This window comes from Ovis canadensis, chromosome 20, assembly GCF_042477335.2.
Source record: "Ovis canadensis isolate MfBH-ARS-UI-01 breed Bighorn chromosome 20, ARS-UI_OviCan_v2, whole genome shotgun sequence".
NCBI classification, from domain to species: Eukaryota; Metazoa; Chordata; class Mammalia; order Artiodactyla; family Bovidae; genus Ovis; species Ovis canadensis.
Window position 1 is genome coordinate 42,471,924 of NC_091264.1, and position 17,102 is coordinate 42,489,025.

At 43.9% G+C, this 17,102-nt stretch overlaps 1 protein-coding gene across 1 annotated transcript; it reads right to left on the minus strand.

The window, feature by feature from the left end:
- Positions 1-214: 214 nt before the first annotated feature.
- On the minus strand, positions 215-11,426 carry MUC21 (mucin 21, cell surface associated). The gene is made up of 3 exons (XM_069562760.1): positions 11,290-11,426; positions 775-1,936; positions 215-403 (listed from the first exon to the last, which is right to left on the minus strand). Exons 1-3 carry the CDS (start codon positions 11,424-11,426, stop codon positions 215-217), a joined length of 1,488 nt encoding a protein of 495 aa, XP_069418861.1.
- Between the last annotated feature and the right edge of the window lie 5,676 nt (positions 11,427-17,102).

Sequence of the window (17,102 nt, forward strand, 5' to 3'; positions counted from 1 at the left end):
CATGTGTTTATTTCTTAGCTTAAAGACCAACAGAGTCTCTTCCGAACATCTGGTAAAAGCAAGAGAGAAAGAGGAAGTGTCTTCCTCAAGTCTGCAGGGACCCAAATGAAGATGAGAGGGGGCTCCTGGGGACGAATGAACGGACACTCAGATCTCTGGTCCCCTGGGCTGGCTTTCTCTCTGAGGAATGTGGCTCCATGGCTTCAGCAGCCTCTCAGAACCCACTGTGACTTTCGTTCATCTCCATGGTTACTGAGGATATGGGTCTGTTCCAGGACCTGGCAGGGCTCCGCCTAGGCCTGTGATGGGCTCCGTGATTCCCTCCAGGGCCCCGGCCGAGGTTGGGGCCATGGGGGCGGTAGACAGCTGTGTCAAGGACATTTCTCAGGGACAGGGAGTTTCTCTAGAAAAAGAAGGCAGAATCCTTTCAGAATTGGGTCCCCACCCCCAGCAAGCTTTCACCAGGGACTCTTGCTGGAATCTTCTTCCCCTTTAAACCATCTCCCTCAAATGGTAGTTCTTTCACCAGTCTTTACAGTCTTTATTTCTTCTTTTGCGCTCCTTTCCCCCTCCTTCCCCACAAGTCAATAGTTTCCTCTGCACGTTGATTGGTTCCTCTGTTTCTAACTTGCTGTTTCTCTTTAGAACCTTTCTCCTAATCTTTCTTTCCTCTCTACTCACCCCTAACTTGATGGTCCTACTACTCACACTTCATTTCCTTATGTTCCTGCTACTCCTTCCCCCCAGGCACTTTCCTACGTATTAGGCACTCACCACGCAGAAGAAGAGCCCAGCAAAGAATCCCACGACCACTACAACTGAGACCAGAGTGATGAGGAAGATTTCCCACGGCTTCAGGGACCCACTGGGCTTCACTTCCTCCGCTGGAGTTCCAGCACTTGTGCTACTTTTGCCAGGAGTTGTTTGTGTTCCAGTTGGAAAAGAGGTATCAGAGCCTCCCGTGGTTGCACTGGATCCAGTTTTGGAGGCCGTGCTGGTCCCACTGGAGGCTGTGCTGGACCCAGTATCAGAGGTTGTGCTGGACCCTCCAGAGGTCCCACTGGATCCAGTATCAGAGGTAGTGCTGGCCCCTCCAGAGGTCATGCTGGATCCAGTACTAGAGGTTGTGCTGGACCCTCCAGAGGTCATGCTGGATCCAGCATTAGAGGTCGTGCTGGACCCTCCAGAGGTCACATTGGATCCAGTACTAGAGGTTGTGCTGGACCCTCCAGAGGTCATGCTGGATCCAGTGTCAGAGGTTGTGCTGGCCCCTCCAGAGGTCACATTGGATCCAGTGTCAGAGGTTGTGCTGGCCCCTCCAGAGGTCACACTGGATCCAGTGTCAGAGGTTGTGCTGGCCCCTCCAGAGGTCACACTGGATCCAGTGTCAGAGGTTGTGCTGGCCCCTCCAGAGGTCACACTGGATCCAGTGTCAGAGGTTGTGCTGGCCCCTCCAGAGGTCACACTGGATCCAGTGTCAGAGGTTGTGCTGGCCCCTCCAGAGGTCACACTGGATCCAGTGTCAGAGGTTGTGCTGGCCCCTCCAGAAGTCATGCTGGATCTAGTACTGGAGGTTGTGCTGGCCCCTCCAGAGGTCACGCTAGATCCAGTATCAGAGGTTGTGCTGGACCCTCCAAAAGTTGTGCTGGATCCAGTACTGGAGGTTGTGCTGGACCCTCCAGAGGTCACACTGGATCCAGTGTCAGAGGTTGTGCTGGATCCTTCAGAGGTCATGGTGGGTCCAGTACTGGAGGTTGTGCTGGATCCACTGGAGGTCTCTTGGGATCCAGCATTAGTGGCTGTGGTAGGACTACCATGGGTCGTGCTGGGTGCAGTGTTCGCGGCTATACTAGTCTCACTGGAGGTTGCACTGGATCCAGTGGTGGCTGTAGTGGGTTCACTGGAAGTTGGGCTGGATTCATTGTTGACAGTTGTACTAGTATCACTGGAGGTTACGCCTAATGATAATTATAAATGATGATATATATTGAGCATATATACTTTCTGCTCAATGCCTGGTTAAATTCATTACCTGGATAATTCTATTTAATGTTTCACTACAGCCCAATGAAATAGATATTATTATTATCAACAGCTAAGATGAAAAAATTGAAGCTTATAAATGTTGACATTTGCCCAAGTTTATACAGCTAGTAAATAGTAGAACAGGAATTTGAACCCAGGCTATTGAATCTGCATTTTTAACCACCAAGCTAAGTCATCCTCCACATCCACCTCTAAAACCAGAGTTACATGACCTAATTTCACCGAGAATGAGCTTATTCCATCAACTGCTGTACAATATTTAACACAGATAAAAAGTATTATAAAGGAATTGTAGAACCTAGGTGAAATGTATACATTGGCTAATTCATTTTTAAATCGGTATAGCTTCTTTCTTGAAAAATATTTCTGAGTGTTATTCAGAAACCATCTATATCAGAATTATCTGGGAAGCTTGTTAAAAATAAAGATTTCTAGGCAAACCACTCCAGACTAAATGAATCAGAATCTGAGATAAGACTAGGTATCTGAGTGATTATATATGTATTTAAGTTCCAGGAGCTCCTGAGCACAACGCAAAGATCGGAAAAGAACAAGTTATATGTAGCTGAAATATAAAAGATCTCCCAGGATTAAGGTCTGCAAATCAAAATCTACAGGTACAGGGAAGCATTTCCACCTTCCTGAAGGCTCAGGTGGAGTTAAGTTTGTGCCTGTTTTTTGCCTCTCACTACCTTGAAGGACAAAGATACTCAGGCTCCCCACATAAAATTTATCTCATTTCTGGTTCATTTTACTACTAACTTGGACCTGAGTGCCTATCACCTCACCCCACACAGGTATATTTTTCCCTCAGGCTTATTTGAACTAACATAGGATTAGAAAGAAAGAAAGAAAGTGCTAAGTCATGTCTGACTCTTGGGATCCCATGAACTGTAACCTGCCAGGCTCCTCTGTCCATGGGATTCTCCAGCAAGCATACTGAAGTGGGTTGCCATTTCCTTCTCCAGGGGAACTTCCAACCCAGGAATTGAACCCAGATCTCCTGCATTGTAGGTAGATGCTTTATGTACTGAGCTATATAATATACGACTAGAATTTAGCTCTATTTGGGGAAAGCCCTGCTCCCCGCTGAAGTCTGCAATAGAGTACAAATTGGAGTTAAGATCAGAATCATGAGTAAAACTAAATAAGAAACTGAGATGAGGACTTCTTTGTGGTCCAGTGGTTGAGAGTGTGCCTGCCAATGCAGGGGCACAGGTTCAATCCCTGGTCTGGAAAGATTCCAGGTGCCACAGGGTGACTAAGTCCATGTACCGCAACTACTGAAGCCTGTGTACTCCAGAGCCCTCAAGCCGCAACAAGAGAAGCTACCACAGTGAGAATCCTGAGCACAGCAACCAGAGAGTAGCCCTCACTTGCTGTAACTAGAGAAAGCCCTCTCACAGCACGGAAGACCCAGCACAGCCAAAAACATATACATACATAAGGTATAATTTTAAAAAAGAAACTGAGCTAAACAAGAGTAGGGGTGATATGTAAAAGAGGAAATGGATTTGATCTGAGAAGTTTTGAAGAACAGACTAGGTGCATCAAAATTCTATGAGGGCTCATTTTGATACAAAATGATGAATTCTCAGGGAGTTCCCTGGTGTCTAGCGGTTAGGATTCGGCACTTTCACTGCCAAATGGCTCAGGTTCATTCCCTGTTTGGGGAACTGAGATCCTGCAAGCCATGTGGCACAGCCAAAATAAAAATTAAAGGATTCTCTAAGAAGTCATGCTTCCTAGCTGCACAATAGAAGATGGCCCAAGGGGTGTTTAATAGAGTGTCAGAAGTATAGAACAGAGTGAGGGTTAGTTTCGACTCTTAAATCCTTTTCTCCTTGGTCTGAGGCTGACTTACACTGATTGGGAATCAGGGTTAAGGACAGGAGGAAAATTAAGACTATAGAATATAGAAGAGGAATATTTTTAAATAAGTCAATTTTTCTTGTTATTAATATTTGGCCCTCTAGCCATATCTCATGGATTATTGCCATTTTATAGATGCATAAACTGAGGCACAGAACAGCTAACTAACCTAAAGTGCATAGGTAACAGATGGAGCCATGATTCAAACATTGACAACTAGACACTAAGGCCACAGTTCTAAGCACTGTGCTTGACTGCCTCCTGGGTGATACCTTATTAGACTGAAGTGATTGGAGTGAAATGACCCTCAGTCTATGGAGGAAAACCAGAGCTGTTCCTAGTGGTGATCATCATCTCCCACGATCTCTCAAAAGTTCACAGATCACCCACCTTTTAAGAAAAGCACTCACCATGTTGTAATAGTAGGAGATGCAACAATAAGCAATACTTAAGGCAAATGTTTCTTTTCTGCATCTTGATCTTCCTCTTCGTGGCTGGTAAACAAGGTGCTTGGATCCCAGATGTGGCCAAGACCTAGAAGACAAAGAACAGTATCTTGAGAAAGGAGAGTTCAAGGTGAAGAGATAAAGGCTGGAGCTTCCAAGAGCTTAGGTCTCCTAAGTATATGTTCTTGGAAAGAATCTTGAGCTTGAGTGGTGGGAGATGAGATGCCCGGGCTACTTAAGCTTTCTTCACACGATGTTGTTGCCTCTTTCTTTATCATGGATAAGCTGCAGGGGCCTTTATAGCTTCATATAAGTTGGGGAGGAGTTGGGAAATTGACCTGTTTTTCAAGCAAAACTATGAGCAAGTAACAAAACAATACTGAGTCTGGGAAGGAATAGGCTGGGGGTCAAGAGGAAGGTGAGAAAGGAGAATGATGTGATCACACTAGGCAGGGCATTGGGCTGGGTTTGAGCAGGAAGTAGGATTGGATAAGGAGATCAAGATTGTCAGAGTGGAAGGGACCCACCCTTGAGGCAAAAATGGGGTCAGAAACCTGTTCCAGTTCACGACTTTGTTTCCTAGTCATGAAGTGCTGTGAGTTTGCTTTTAGCATGAAAGAAACTCTAACAGACTGAGCTGAGGGGGCAGGACCCCACATCTCCGAATCAAAAAAATATGAGACTTCAAAGAGAGTAGTAACTAGGGATCTGGGCTCCTGGGATACAGGCAGAAGACAGATGGTACATTGCTGAGTATGCCGTAGGCACTCAACAATACACAATGACTGAACAGGGAAAGAGAGACCCATGGGCAATGTAGTTATCTTTGGGGTCTCTGAGGCATGGGGGATGAGGGTGGGAGAGAGTGTTGAATACGCAGGAACAAACTACTTGTCATATTCATAGCAGGTGAAGGGGTGATATAGGCCCTCCCTTTTAAAAATTTTACTGAGGTATAGCTGATTACAATGTTGTATTAATTTCTGCTGTAAAGTGATTCAGTTATACAGATATATAGATTCTTTTTCATACTCTTTTCCTCTATGATTTAATATAGTTTCTTGGGCTATACAGTAAGACCTTGTTCTTTATCCTATGTATAATAGTTTCTATCTGCTAATCCCAAACTCCCAATCTTTCCCTCCCCACCCTCAAGGGCCACCTTTTGATTCTCAACCATAGAGGTTCCCTTCTTGTTTGTCTTCAGAGTAATTCATAGGAGCTTTTCCTCCCTGGGACCCTTCAAATGTTGCTTCAGACTTAATGAAGCATCTCCCAGGAGGGTATAGCATGGGAACCACATCAGGAGACCTCACCTCTGTTGGGAGAGGGAGATACATGGTCCAAGTTCCTTAGGAACTTCGAGTTGGGTGTGGACGCAGATCCAGCGGGAGAAAGGACACACAGTTGGCTAAATGAACATGACTGAAGCGATGCAAATGAGTGGAGGGTTTGAGGAGTTCATGGGGAAGACTTCTTGGGGCCAGGGCGAGGGGATGGGGTTGATGGGAGTTCCAGTGCAGTCCGCACGTTCAAAGTCAGCTGTCTCCATTCCCTGCCAGTGAGGAGAAGCTTCATGGAATAGGCAACGTCTCAGGTAGTTTATTTATAGGTGAACAGGCATCCTTGACATGTTAGACCTGCTACAAAGAAACTGGCAAGCAGGAGATGGCTGGAATAATTGAGTCTGAGAGCCAGAAGGGACAGAGTGTGCTGGAAAAGGCTTGCATGCAAGCCTGCTTGGTTTCTGAGGCTGAGGTGTGAGGTGCCAGTCAGGGACAGGTGGGCTTCTGGACCCCCAGTAATCCTGTCCTGTGGCCAGAAAGCCAATAGCACTCTAAGAAAGAAAACTTCTTCCCTCTAAATTATTCGGAGGAGGAGGTCCTGAATTCAATTCCAGATTTTACCCTTTAGAGTTTTCCTAAAAGACATACATACTTATCAGTCTCAATGTAATTAAAATCTTTCAGTTCAGTTCAGTTCAGTTCAGTCGCTCAGTCATGTCCGACTCTTTGCAACCCCATGAATCGCAGCACACCAGGCCTCCCTGTCCATCACCAACTCCTGGAGTTTACCCAAACTCATGTCCATTGAGTCGGTGATGCCATCAGCCATCTCATCCTCTGTCATCCCCTTTCCTCCTGCCCCCAATCCCTCCCAGCATCAGGGTCTTTTCCAATGAGTCAGCTCTTCCCATCAGGTGGCCAAAGAATTGGAGTTTCAGCTTCAGCATCAGTCCTTCCAATGAACACCCCGGACTGATCTCCATCAGGATGGACTGGTTGGATCTACTCGTAGTCCAAGGGACTCTCCAACACCACAGTTCAAAAGCATCAATTCTTCCGTGCTCAGCTTTCTTCACAGTCCAACTCTCACATCCATACATGACCACTGGAAAAACCATAGCCTTGACTAGACAGACCTTTGTTGGCAAAGTAATGTCTCTGCTTTTTAATATGCTATTGAGGTTGGTCATAACTTTCCTTCCAAGGAGTAAGCATCTTTTAATTTCATGGCTGCAATCAACATCTGCAGTGATTTTGGAGCCCTGAAAAATAAAGTCAGTCTGACACTGTTTCCACTGTTTCCCCATCTATTTCCCATGAAGTGATGGGACCAGATGCCATGATCTTCGTTTTCTGAATGTTGAGCTTTAAGCCAACTTTTTCACTCTCCTCTTTCACTTTCATCAAGAGGCTTTTTAGTTCCTCTTCACTTTCTGCCATCAGGGTGGTGTCATCTGCATATCTGAGGTTATTGATATTTCTCCCGGCAATCTTGACTCCAGCTTGTGCTTCATCCAGCCCAGCATTTCTCATGATGTACTCTGTATAGAAGTTAAATAAGCAGGGTGACAATATACAGCCTTGATGTGCTTCTTTCCCAATTTGGAACCAGTCTGTTGTTCCATGTCCAGTTCTAACTGTTGCTTCCTGACCTGCATATAGGTTTCTCAAGAGGCAGGTCAGGTGGTCTGGTATTCCCATCTCTTTCAGAATTTTCCACAGTTTATTGTGATCCACACAGTCAAAGGCTTTGGTATAATCAATAAAGCAGAAATAGATGTATTTCTGGAACTCTCTTGCTTTTTCCATGATCCAGCGGATGTTGGCAATTTGATTTCTGGTTCCTCTGCCTTTTCTAAAACCAGCTTGAACATCTGGAAGTTCACGGTTCACGTATTGCTGAAGCCTGTCTTGGAGGATTACTTTACTAGCATGTGAGATGAGTGCAATTGTGCAGTAGTTTGGGCATTCTTTGTCATTGCCTTTCTTTGGGATTGGAATGAAAACTATGTTCCTTCAAACAATATAAGGATCTTGGAACACTTTCATTCTTATTATGTCTCCCAACTCATACTCGTACATTATCAAGTATGTTAAATTTATTTTGTTTTTTTTTTTTAACTTCACAAGAGATTATTGCTTATACACCATAAGAACATAGTCACACAGTTGACCTTTGTTGGCAAAGTAATGTCTGTGCTCTTTAATATACAGTCTAGGTTTGTCATAGCTTTTCTTCCAAGGAGCACGTCAGTTCAGTCACTCAGTCATGTTCGACTCTTTGTGACCCCATGGACTGCAGCACACCAGGCTTCTTGTCCATCACCAACTCCGAGAGTTTACTCAAACTCATATCCATCAAGTCAGTGATGCCATCCAACCATTTCATCCTCTGTTGGCCCCTTCTTCTCCTGGCTTCAATCTTTCCCAGCATCAGGGTCTTTTCAAATGAGTCCGTTCTTCGCATCAGGTGGCCAAAGTATTGGAGCTTCAGCTTCAGCATCAGTCCTTCCAATGAATATTCGGGACTGATTTCCTTTAGGAAGGACTGGTTGGATCTCCTTGCAGTCCAAGGGACTCTCAAGAGTCTTCTCCAATACCACAGTTCAAAAGCATCAGTTCTTTGATGCTCAACTTTCTTTATAGTCCAACTCTCACATTCATACATGACTACTGGAAAAACCATAGCTTTGACTAGATGGACCTTTGTTGGCAAAGTAATGTCTCTGCTTTTTAATACACTGTCTAGGTTGGTCATAGCTTTTCTTCCAAGGAGTGAGCATCTTTTAATTTCATGGCTGCAGTCACCATCTGCAGTGATTTTGGAGCCCAAGAAAATAAAGTCTGACACTGTTTCTGTTATTTCCCCATCTATTTGCCTTGAAGTGATGGCACCAGATGCCATGATCTTAGTTTTCTGAATGTTGAGTTTTAAGCCAGCTTCTTCACTCTCCTCTTTCACTGTCATCAAGAGTTCTTTAGTTCCTCTTCACTTTCTGGCAGAAAGGTGGTATCATCTTCATATCTGAGGTTATTGATATTTCTCCCAGGAATCTTGATCCCAGCTTGTGCTTATACTATTATTTAATATAATAGTGTATAGTCACAGAGCTATAGTAAGCTGCAAGAGAGTCTGGGAAATAGTCACACAGCTACAGTAAGCTGCAAGAGAGTCTGGGAAATGTAGTCCTTTGCTGGGTGGGCATGTGCTCAACTAAATCTTGAGAATTCTATTGTCAAAGATGGAGAGTGGATATTAGTAGACAACCATAAAGCTATGACAACACCTTTGATTTTTTGTGGATCTGATCCTGCTATTGGTTTTGTTTTGTCTCTTGCTGGTTTTCACTCGTGGTACCTCATTAGTGCTTTGAGATTTATGACTATAAATTTATTTTTCTTGCATTATTATGTGTGTAAGTCCTTTGAAACCCGAAATGAGTTCTGACCGTCCACAGTAAATTTGCATGTTTTTACCAAGCATAAGGAGGCAATCCCACTTGAAGATTCCTTTAAATTAAATCATAGGCTTGAGCTCTTTTGAATTACCAAGTCTGCTTGATTTGGGGCTGCAAACCATGTAAAGTATTGTGTACAAATTATTTCTCAAAAGATACTTCCCCATCCTTCCTTCCTCTGCGTTGAATTTAGAAGCAATTTTGCTCACATTTCCTTAGAGGAAGAGTGGGTTAGTTTATACACTCTCCCTGAAGGTTTCAGTTTTATATGAAGGTCTACCAAGAGAGTCCTTACTTGGGTCAGTCTGACTGAGGCTGTGCTACCAGAAGCTTAAATTCACTGGTTGGGCAAACGTTGGCTTGAGTAATCCCCTTACTCCTTGGGTTCCTACTTTAACTTTACTCTTTCCTTTTAGCATTCCTTATTGTCCTGCTGAGTCACTGATACATCTAAGAAGAAGTTTTAGTCCACCATCTTTAGTTTTTCAGCGTATTTTAAGTCAAGGCAGGGAGCCCATTATAGACTCAGACATTTAGTTTTCATTGGATTGTTCTGAGAAATAAATGATGGTGTATTTAAAGGCACAGCACAGTGTTTAGTGGAGACTTCCCTGGTGGCTCTTTACTGCTCAGGCGGTAAAGAATCTGCCTGCCAATGCAGGAGATGTGGGTTTGATCCCTGGGTCAGGAAGATCCCCTGGAGAAAGAAATGGCAACCCACTCTGGTATTCTTGCAGGGAAATTCCATGGGCAGAGAAGCTGGGCAGGCTACAGTCCATGGGGTGGCAAAAGAGTTGGATATGACTTAGCGACTAAACAACAACAATGTTTTGTACATAATAAGAAAGCAATAATAAAGGACAAAGGAAAACCATAAATACATAGCTGCTAAGTGTATTTTGAGATTTTAATTGTAGCATGTGGCAGTGATTTTCTCCTTACTTGTCATAGCATTTGGAAAAGACAAAGTGGGGAGTGAGAATCTCCCCCAAAATAAAGGAGATCTGGAAGATATGAGTAGGTCAAAGGTGGCTTTCTGTCTACCCAGTTTGTATGTTGAAGCTACAAACCCAAATGAAGAATGTCATGCAATTACAAATTTTCAGGGGAGGTTCCACTCCATGTCAAGTTTAGAAACAAACATTTGTCTCAATCGCCAATATGCAAAGTGGGCAATACAATTTCATTCTATTTAACCACAACATTGAGGCTTTAACCCTTTTAGGTCTCAGCTTTCTTTAGAGTCTCCTGTTAGACTCCACACCTTATGTAGGTCCTGGACTTTGTTTCCTGTACCTTACATACAAAGAAGCTGTGAGAAGGTAAGTTTAAACACACATATGATAAATGCCTTCAATATGAAGGTTGGTTCAAAGCTTTCCTCAGCTTCTCTGAGTCTCTGCATTCTCTTGGTTGTTGATCTAAACATTACTTACTATCTACCCAGCTGATTGATAGTTTCTACCCAGGTGACTGACACATTTACAAAGATTTTTTTTCAATACTTTATCCAGCATGTTTGTTGCTTTCATTAAGAGGAGTGGTTAATGCATCCTGTCCACTACCTTGCCGGAAAAGTAGAAGTTCTCAAAAGATTGTTTTGAGATTACAATTTCAAACTTGTTAAATGATAGGGCATTTAAAGTTACCTAGTACAATCCTAAGTACATAGTAAGCACTCAGTAACAAAGGGGAAAAGGAGGGGAAAGAAAGAATGCTCAAACAGATAAATGAAAAAACAAGTCATCTTGCCACCAGAAATACGAGTTCTTGTGTTTTTTTAAGCTGTAATATTAATATCCTTCTTCCTGCCAGTCACATTGTGTCCTGAGGAAATAAAAAACAATTCCAAACTGAAAAGGGCACACATGATTACTTGTGCGTTACGAGAGCAAAGAGAAATTGTTGCACGTTTGGTCACTGTGACTTCTTAAGAGGTTCTGAACTGTGGTGAAGCTTTGGAAGTATCTTAATTTGAGCTCCTGTCCAAATATGATGAGGCTGCAGGTCTCCTCCAGAACACTCTCTGTATTTCTGGCTGTCCTGCTTCTGTGACCTCTGTCTTTTCTCTGGCTCTTGTTTTTTTGTTTGTTTTTTTTTTACCTTGCTCATGACCATCTCCATGGCCAGTTCGCTGAAGACCACTGGAAGCCCATCTTAACCCATTTTATAATCACTCACCTCTCTTCTGTAACCCCCTTCTTCTGCGATACTTCCTTTTCCAAAGCCTCCCTCATATCCAGTCTGTGTCCGCACCCCGCCTTCCTCTTGTTCTCCTTGGTGGCCTTGTCTGTGACCCACTTTATGCCCCTCGTCATGGCTCCTTCCATGTCTTTGACTCCCTCCAGGATTCATGCCATAACCACCTCCCTGGTGGTGGTTCAATTGCTCAGTCGTGTCCAACTCTTTGCAACCTCGTGGACTGCAGCATGCCAGGCTTCCCTGTCCTTCATCAGCTCGTGGCACTCTCCATGGCCTACCCTGTGTCTAAAGCCTATGCTCCTCCATGAACCAACTCATTTTCTAGGCCATGGAACATTCCAGAGCCCAATCCTGAGTCAAGGTCCAGACCAATGCCAATTCTGTGGTCATGGAGGTTGTAAATGACTCTTTTTCATCAGGGAAATAGAAATGTCCTTCTAGGGTCTTCCCTGGTGGCTCAGCGGTAAAGAATCCACCTGCCAAAGTAAGGGACACGGGTTCGATCACTGATCCGAGAAGATCCGACATTCTGCAGCGCGTCTAAGCCCCTGCCTACAACTGGTGAGCCTGTGCTCTCGAGCCCGGGAGCCGCAACTACTGAAGTCCAGGCATCTTACTAGATTCTGTGCTTCACAAGAGAAGCCACTGAAATGAGAAGAATGTAGAATGGAATAGAATAGAATGTAGAAATGCCTTCTGCCACTGCGCCACAACTAGAGTGTAGCCCCTGATCTCCACAACTAAAGCAAAGCCCACACAGCAATGAAGACCCAGCACAGCCAAAAATAAATAAACAAAATTATTTTAAAAGTTCTTATAAAAGAGAAAATATATATATTATTAAAGTTAAATCCTTTTCTTTCAGATCATTAAAGCTTAGATTGCCAAAAATCACAAATTTTCTCTTTTCATCCATTCTTTGTGTGTGTCTCTCTTCCTCTTGTTTATTTATTTTTTTCAGCATCTCTGAGAAAACAGCCTTGCTATTACTGCACTTACATATTCTCTATGTGAATGCTACGATCATTGCTCTCTACCTTGGCAAATCCACAGCCAAGAGTAGAGTCTCCCAGAAATAGGGAGGCTTTCATTGTGTTTATCAGCCAAAAAAAGTCACATGTTGATGAGGGCAGGTAAAAACAAGAAACTTATGAGAGTTCATAAATTAGAAGTCAGAATAATACTTAGTTGGTTGGGCAGGTATTGACAGGGAGTAGACACCAGAAACTACTCAGATGCCAGGAATGTTCACTATTTTGAATGGGTTGGTGGTTATTCGGGTGCGTACACATTTTTAAAGTAATCAAGGTGTACGCTTGAGATCTGTGCACTTCTTGTAAGTTACACTTCAATTATTTTTTAAGATAAAGGAAGGCCCATTAAGAACTAAAAGTTGGAGAACCAGCTTTAAACACTGAGGCTAAGAGCACAGACTCTCCTGTGAAGCAGGCTTGGGTTAGAGCCCCAGTTCTGTCCCACCTCGCCCTGTGATCTTCAACAAGCACCTCCAGTCTCTGACTCCAGTGTCTAGCCTGTAAAATGGAATAATAAGAGTACACGCCCCAAAGGTGGGTAAGCAGAATTAAGGAGAAACAACGCTTTCTTGTACTTTAGACCAGGACCTCGAACCTAGTACAGAGTTAATAAAGTACTAGTTATTATTATTACATCTTTACCTTAAACAATTAGAGGATTGTTCATGGCTGATAAGTCACATTTTGTTCTCCCCACTGGGAGAGATCAGAGAATCTGAAATAAGAAATGCAAGTAAGTTTATTATAAATTATGCCAGCTATTTGTGGCTGGTGTGTGGATCTGCCATTTATTTATTGTGTATTTACTCTGGCTCATCCTACATACATTGAAGTCTACTTCAGGAATACATACTGCCAAAAAAGGAAAGTGTATATATATATTTTTTTTTTAATTTTTTGTCTGCACTGGGTATTCATTGAGGTGTACGGACTTCTCTATAGTTGTGGCTCATGGGCTTATAATAGTTGCCCTGTGGCATGTGGGATCTTAGTTCCTCGACCAGGGATCGAACCCACATCTCCTGCATTGGAAGGTAGCTTCTTAATCACTGGACCACCAGGGAAGTCCCCAGAAAGTATAAATATATTAAAAAAAAATAAAACAAGAGAGATATATTAGAGGGTTAAAACTAGGATGGAGAATAGAATGTAGAAATGCCTTCTGCCACTGGCATGTGGCTATCACTCCTCTCCGCCTCCCGCCCCCAACCCCAGAGAACTGCAGGGGGCTTTAGGCCTCCAAACAGGTCAGCTCTCAAAGCTCAGAAGCCTCCTCTGTACAAGAACGGGTGTTTCTGGGGCTCTGTCCTTGCTAAGGGTATTCTCTTGTTATCCTCGCTTAGTGTGTCCAACTTATCTGATGTGTGCTTAGAGGTACCCCTGGTGGCTCAGATGGTAAAGAATCTGCCTTGCAGTGCAGGAGACCCACATTTGAAGCCTGTGTCAGGAAGATCCCCTGGAGGAGGGCATGGCAACCCACTCCAGTATTCTTGTCTGGGAAATCCCCTGGACAGAAGAGCCTGGTGAGCTACAGTCCTTGGGGGTCACAAAGAGTCAGACATGACTGAGTGACTAACATACACACACACAAGAGGCACTTACAAAAGTGAATTTCTTTTCACTTGGGTAAAATCATAAAAACTGGGGGAAAGAGCCCCTTACTCTCATCCTGGGAATTAGCATGTGGGGATACCTATGACAGTGAAAAATCTGTTGGGGGCCAAATGTTCATCCCTTTCTAAAGATTCTTTTTTTAGTGCATAGTTCCAGGTTGTTGTTTTTTTTTTTCTTTTTTACTGCGAAGTGTTATTTTATTTAAAGCTTTACAGTCACACTCTTGGATGGGCGTGTTCAGCATGAACGGCAGCTGCACTTGAGGATCTACCTGGGAGCACCAAAATGAAAATCACAGCCAGACATCACCTTAAAATTACTGGGATTCAGGGCGTAGGGAAGATGCTTTGAATTTATAGTGCTTCATACTCCATTCTAGACTTACACCCAGATCTATGCATAAAGGTCAGGTTGCATCAGTTGTTAAAATATTAAAATTCTTCTCTACCAATTGATAAATAACCACTGTACATAGCCCCCTGAGCAAAGTCCCTCCAATCAAAGACCTTCCCTCAGGACCCCAGGACTTGCTACAATCAGATGAAAGAAATAACCCTGACACAGTAGGATTCTTCTCAGGCTCTGCACCAAAACCAAGGCCTGTGCCATTCTGCTGGTAAATATTTTAAATATTGCTCCTGAAATGAGAAATGGAGAACTTGAGTGGGCTGGATTTTAGACAAGAGCAATTTAAGAAATGCCCCTTTTTATATGTGTTTTGGGTCCTTTGCAAAATCATAGTGGAAGACAGACTCTATTATGAGTCTATGTCTCATTACAGGATTCATGTGATAAATTTCTTGATTTCTTTGAGAGTGGCTTTTTTCTGGAAATGCAATTTGCTTCTTAGGAAATCTCTTGTGTCTTTAGTTTGACAGAAGGAATACATTACAGTGTAGTTGTCTTTTTGCTTTGTCTTTTAGGAATTCCAGAATTAAAATTAACACTTAGTTTTAGTTCCTGCTATTTTTTTTTTAAAAGATAAACTTTCCTTTGTCCTCGCCTCTATCCACACCACATAGATCCATGTACTTACCTCTCTCTTGGGCCCCCACTTCATCTTTGTTTTCTTTTTTTTCCACTTCTTGCTATATAATCTATCATTTATATTTTCTGTTTTGCTCCCTCTTTCGGCCTTTGTATTATGTCATGTGAGAAAGTAAGACTCTGATACAGAAGGTAACAGTCTATCTTACAGTTCACCAGGCTGGGATAACAATGTAGATCAAACCAGATGCAAAGATTACTGAAAGTATTTTTCCCAAGAACACGCTGCAGCTGTGAAGCATCAAAACAGCCCCCTTCTTTGAGTGACTTAGCCACTTTCGATGATTTTGTCAATGAAAAGTTTAGTTCTGTGAAATCATAGATGATCGCAAATTTGCCATTTGAAATTTTATCAGTAAGAAGGAAATAGCCCATTCTTATCTGGAGAATCTAAGTTACTCTGCCAGAGAGAAGCAGCCTGGAATTCCTACCCCGGGGGAGATGAGACTTTCTGAATAACATTCCAGGTCTCTTGTAACTTTGTAGTTTCCATGGAAACTCACAGTCTCCAGTTGCTGTGGATCCTTGTGCACACAGCCCTGCTTTGTTTTAAGCTTATTAAGACTGCTTCATTTAACTTGCACCCAAACTCCATGCTTTCCTCGACACTACAGTGCCTCTTCCTTAGTTGATAAGAAGCTCCTTAGTCCCTCTAGTGTACAGACTCTTTTGGTGCAACAAGCCAATAAATCTGGCTTAATGAGACAAGTTTGCTCCCGCTGATCTCCTGTTGATGAGGCTAGCATATGTGTGACTTGCCACACATTGCTTTCTCGTTCTGAATGTCTTACTGGTCCCATTTCTATTATTCCGTTCCCATTCATGATCTATCTTCTAGGTGGGTCCCCCCATCTCCATGAACAGGAATTCACCAGACAGAACTCAGCCCTGCGTTAGGCCAGCTCAGCCAAGGCTGCAGCCAGAGAAATGAGGGTGATGCCTCAGGCTGCAAATATCCACTTGGTTGAAGCACATGTGTTCGTGTGAGGGCGAAACAAACTCCATGACAGGCCCTATAAAACCAGAAAAGGCCTCAGTTGCGATTTCCCCCAAAAATAAGTTTCAGTTCCCCGAAATGAGCCCAGCACACAAGGGCCAATCCACAGCAAGCCCGGGAAACTCAAATCAAGCCCGGGAAACGGGGACCAATCAGAACCCCTGGCAAGCCTGGGGGGAACTAATCAGGACCCGCAGCCAGCCCGGGAAATGAGAGCCAGTTAAAACTCAACACCTAACCCCTCACCAGAGGGTGACTAATCAGATCCAGAGACTCCCATTTTTCGAATTTTGCACGCAAGAATACCCTATATAAGCAATGTAACCCAGAGCTCAGGGCTCCTCCCTGTAGCGGCTGCGTGGGTATCGGTGGGAGCCCCAGCTCGAGCTTGGTAATAAAAACTCTCTTGTTTTTGCATCGGATATCGGCTCCCTGGTGGTCATTGGGAGATTTCGCGACTTGGGCATAACATTGGCATGTGGTTTACACTATGTTTGTGCCCGTGCGGACAGGGATTGTTTCATGGGAGATGGTGCTGGTTCCAGGACTGGTGGTTGGCTCATGGGGACATCCTGTCCTGGTGGTCCTAGTACCTGGCACTGTGGTGGTGAATGATGCGCCAATAATGGATGTGCCCAGGCCAGAGGTACATGGGGCATCAGAGCTATCCCAGGGATGGTATTGCTGGTAGCAGGAGACGTGGAGTTCACTCCAGAAGCTGGGGTGACAGAAATGGGGGTATCTGGGTTTTGTTGCAGGGATCCTAGTGCCTGGGGAATAGATTACCCAACATGATGCACTTGTAGTGGAGAAAATGAATGGAGAGGCAGGTGTACTTAGAGCAGAGGGGTTGACTCTAACACAACTGTGGTGCTGGTTTGAGGAGAGGTGTTCTGGTGGGAAGAGAGACAGTAGAAAGTGATTCTCCCGAGGCCACAGTCCCCGGAATAGAGACGAGGGTCTTACAGAAGAGGAGGTAGAATCCGTGCATGGATGGTACTGCGGAGGGTGGAGGCAGCAGCTGGAGGAGATGTGGCCACGGCTGATGGAGAAGAGGGAGATCCAGTCAAGTATGGAAGTGGCCACCCACAGAGAAGAGC

Excerpts from the sequence above, each read along its gene's own strand:
- MUC21 (XM_069562760.1), bottom strand. The coding sequence starts at position 11,426 with ATGACGAGGGGCATAAAGTGGGTCACAGACAAGGCCACCAAGGAGAAC. Across the intron at positions 1,937-11,289 it reads AAGGGGGTTACAGAAGAGAG|TACAACTGTCAACAATGAAT; the intron begins GTGAGTGATTAT and ends CAGTGATACTAG. Across the intron at positions 404-774 it reads CTGGGCTCTTCTTCTGCGTG|AGAAACTCCCTGTCCCTGAG; the intron begins GTGAGTGCCTAA and ends TTCTTTTTCTAG.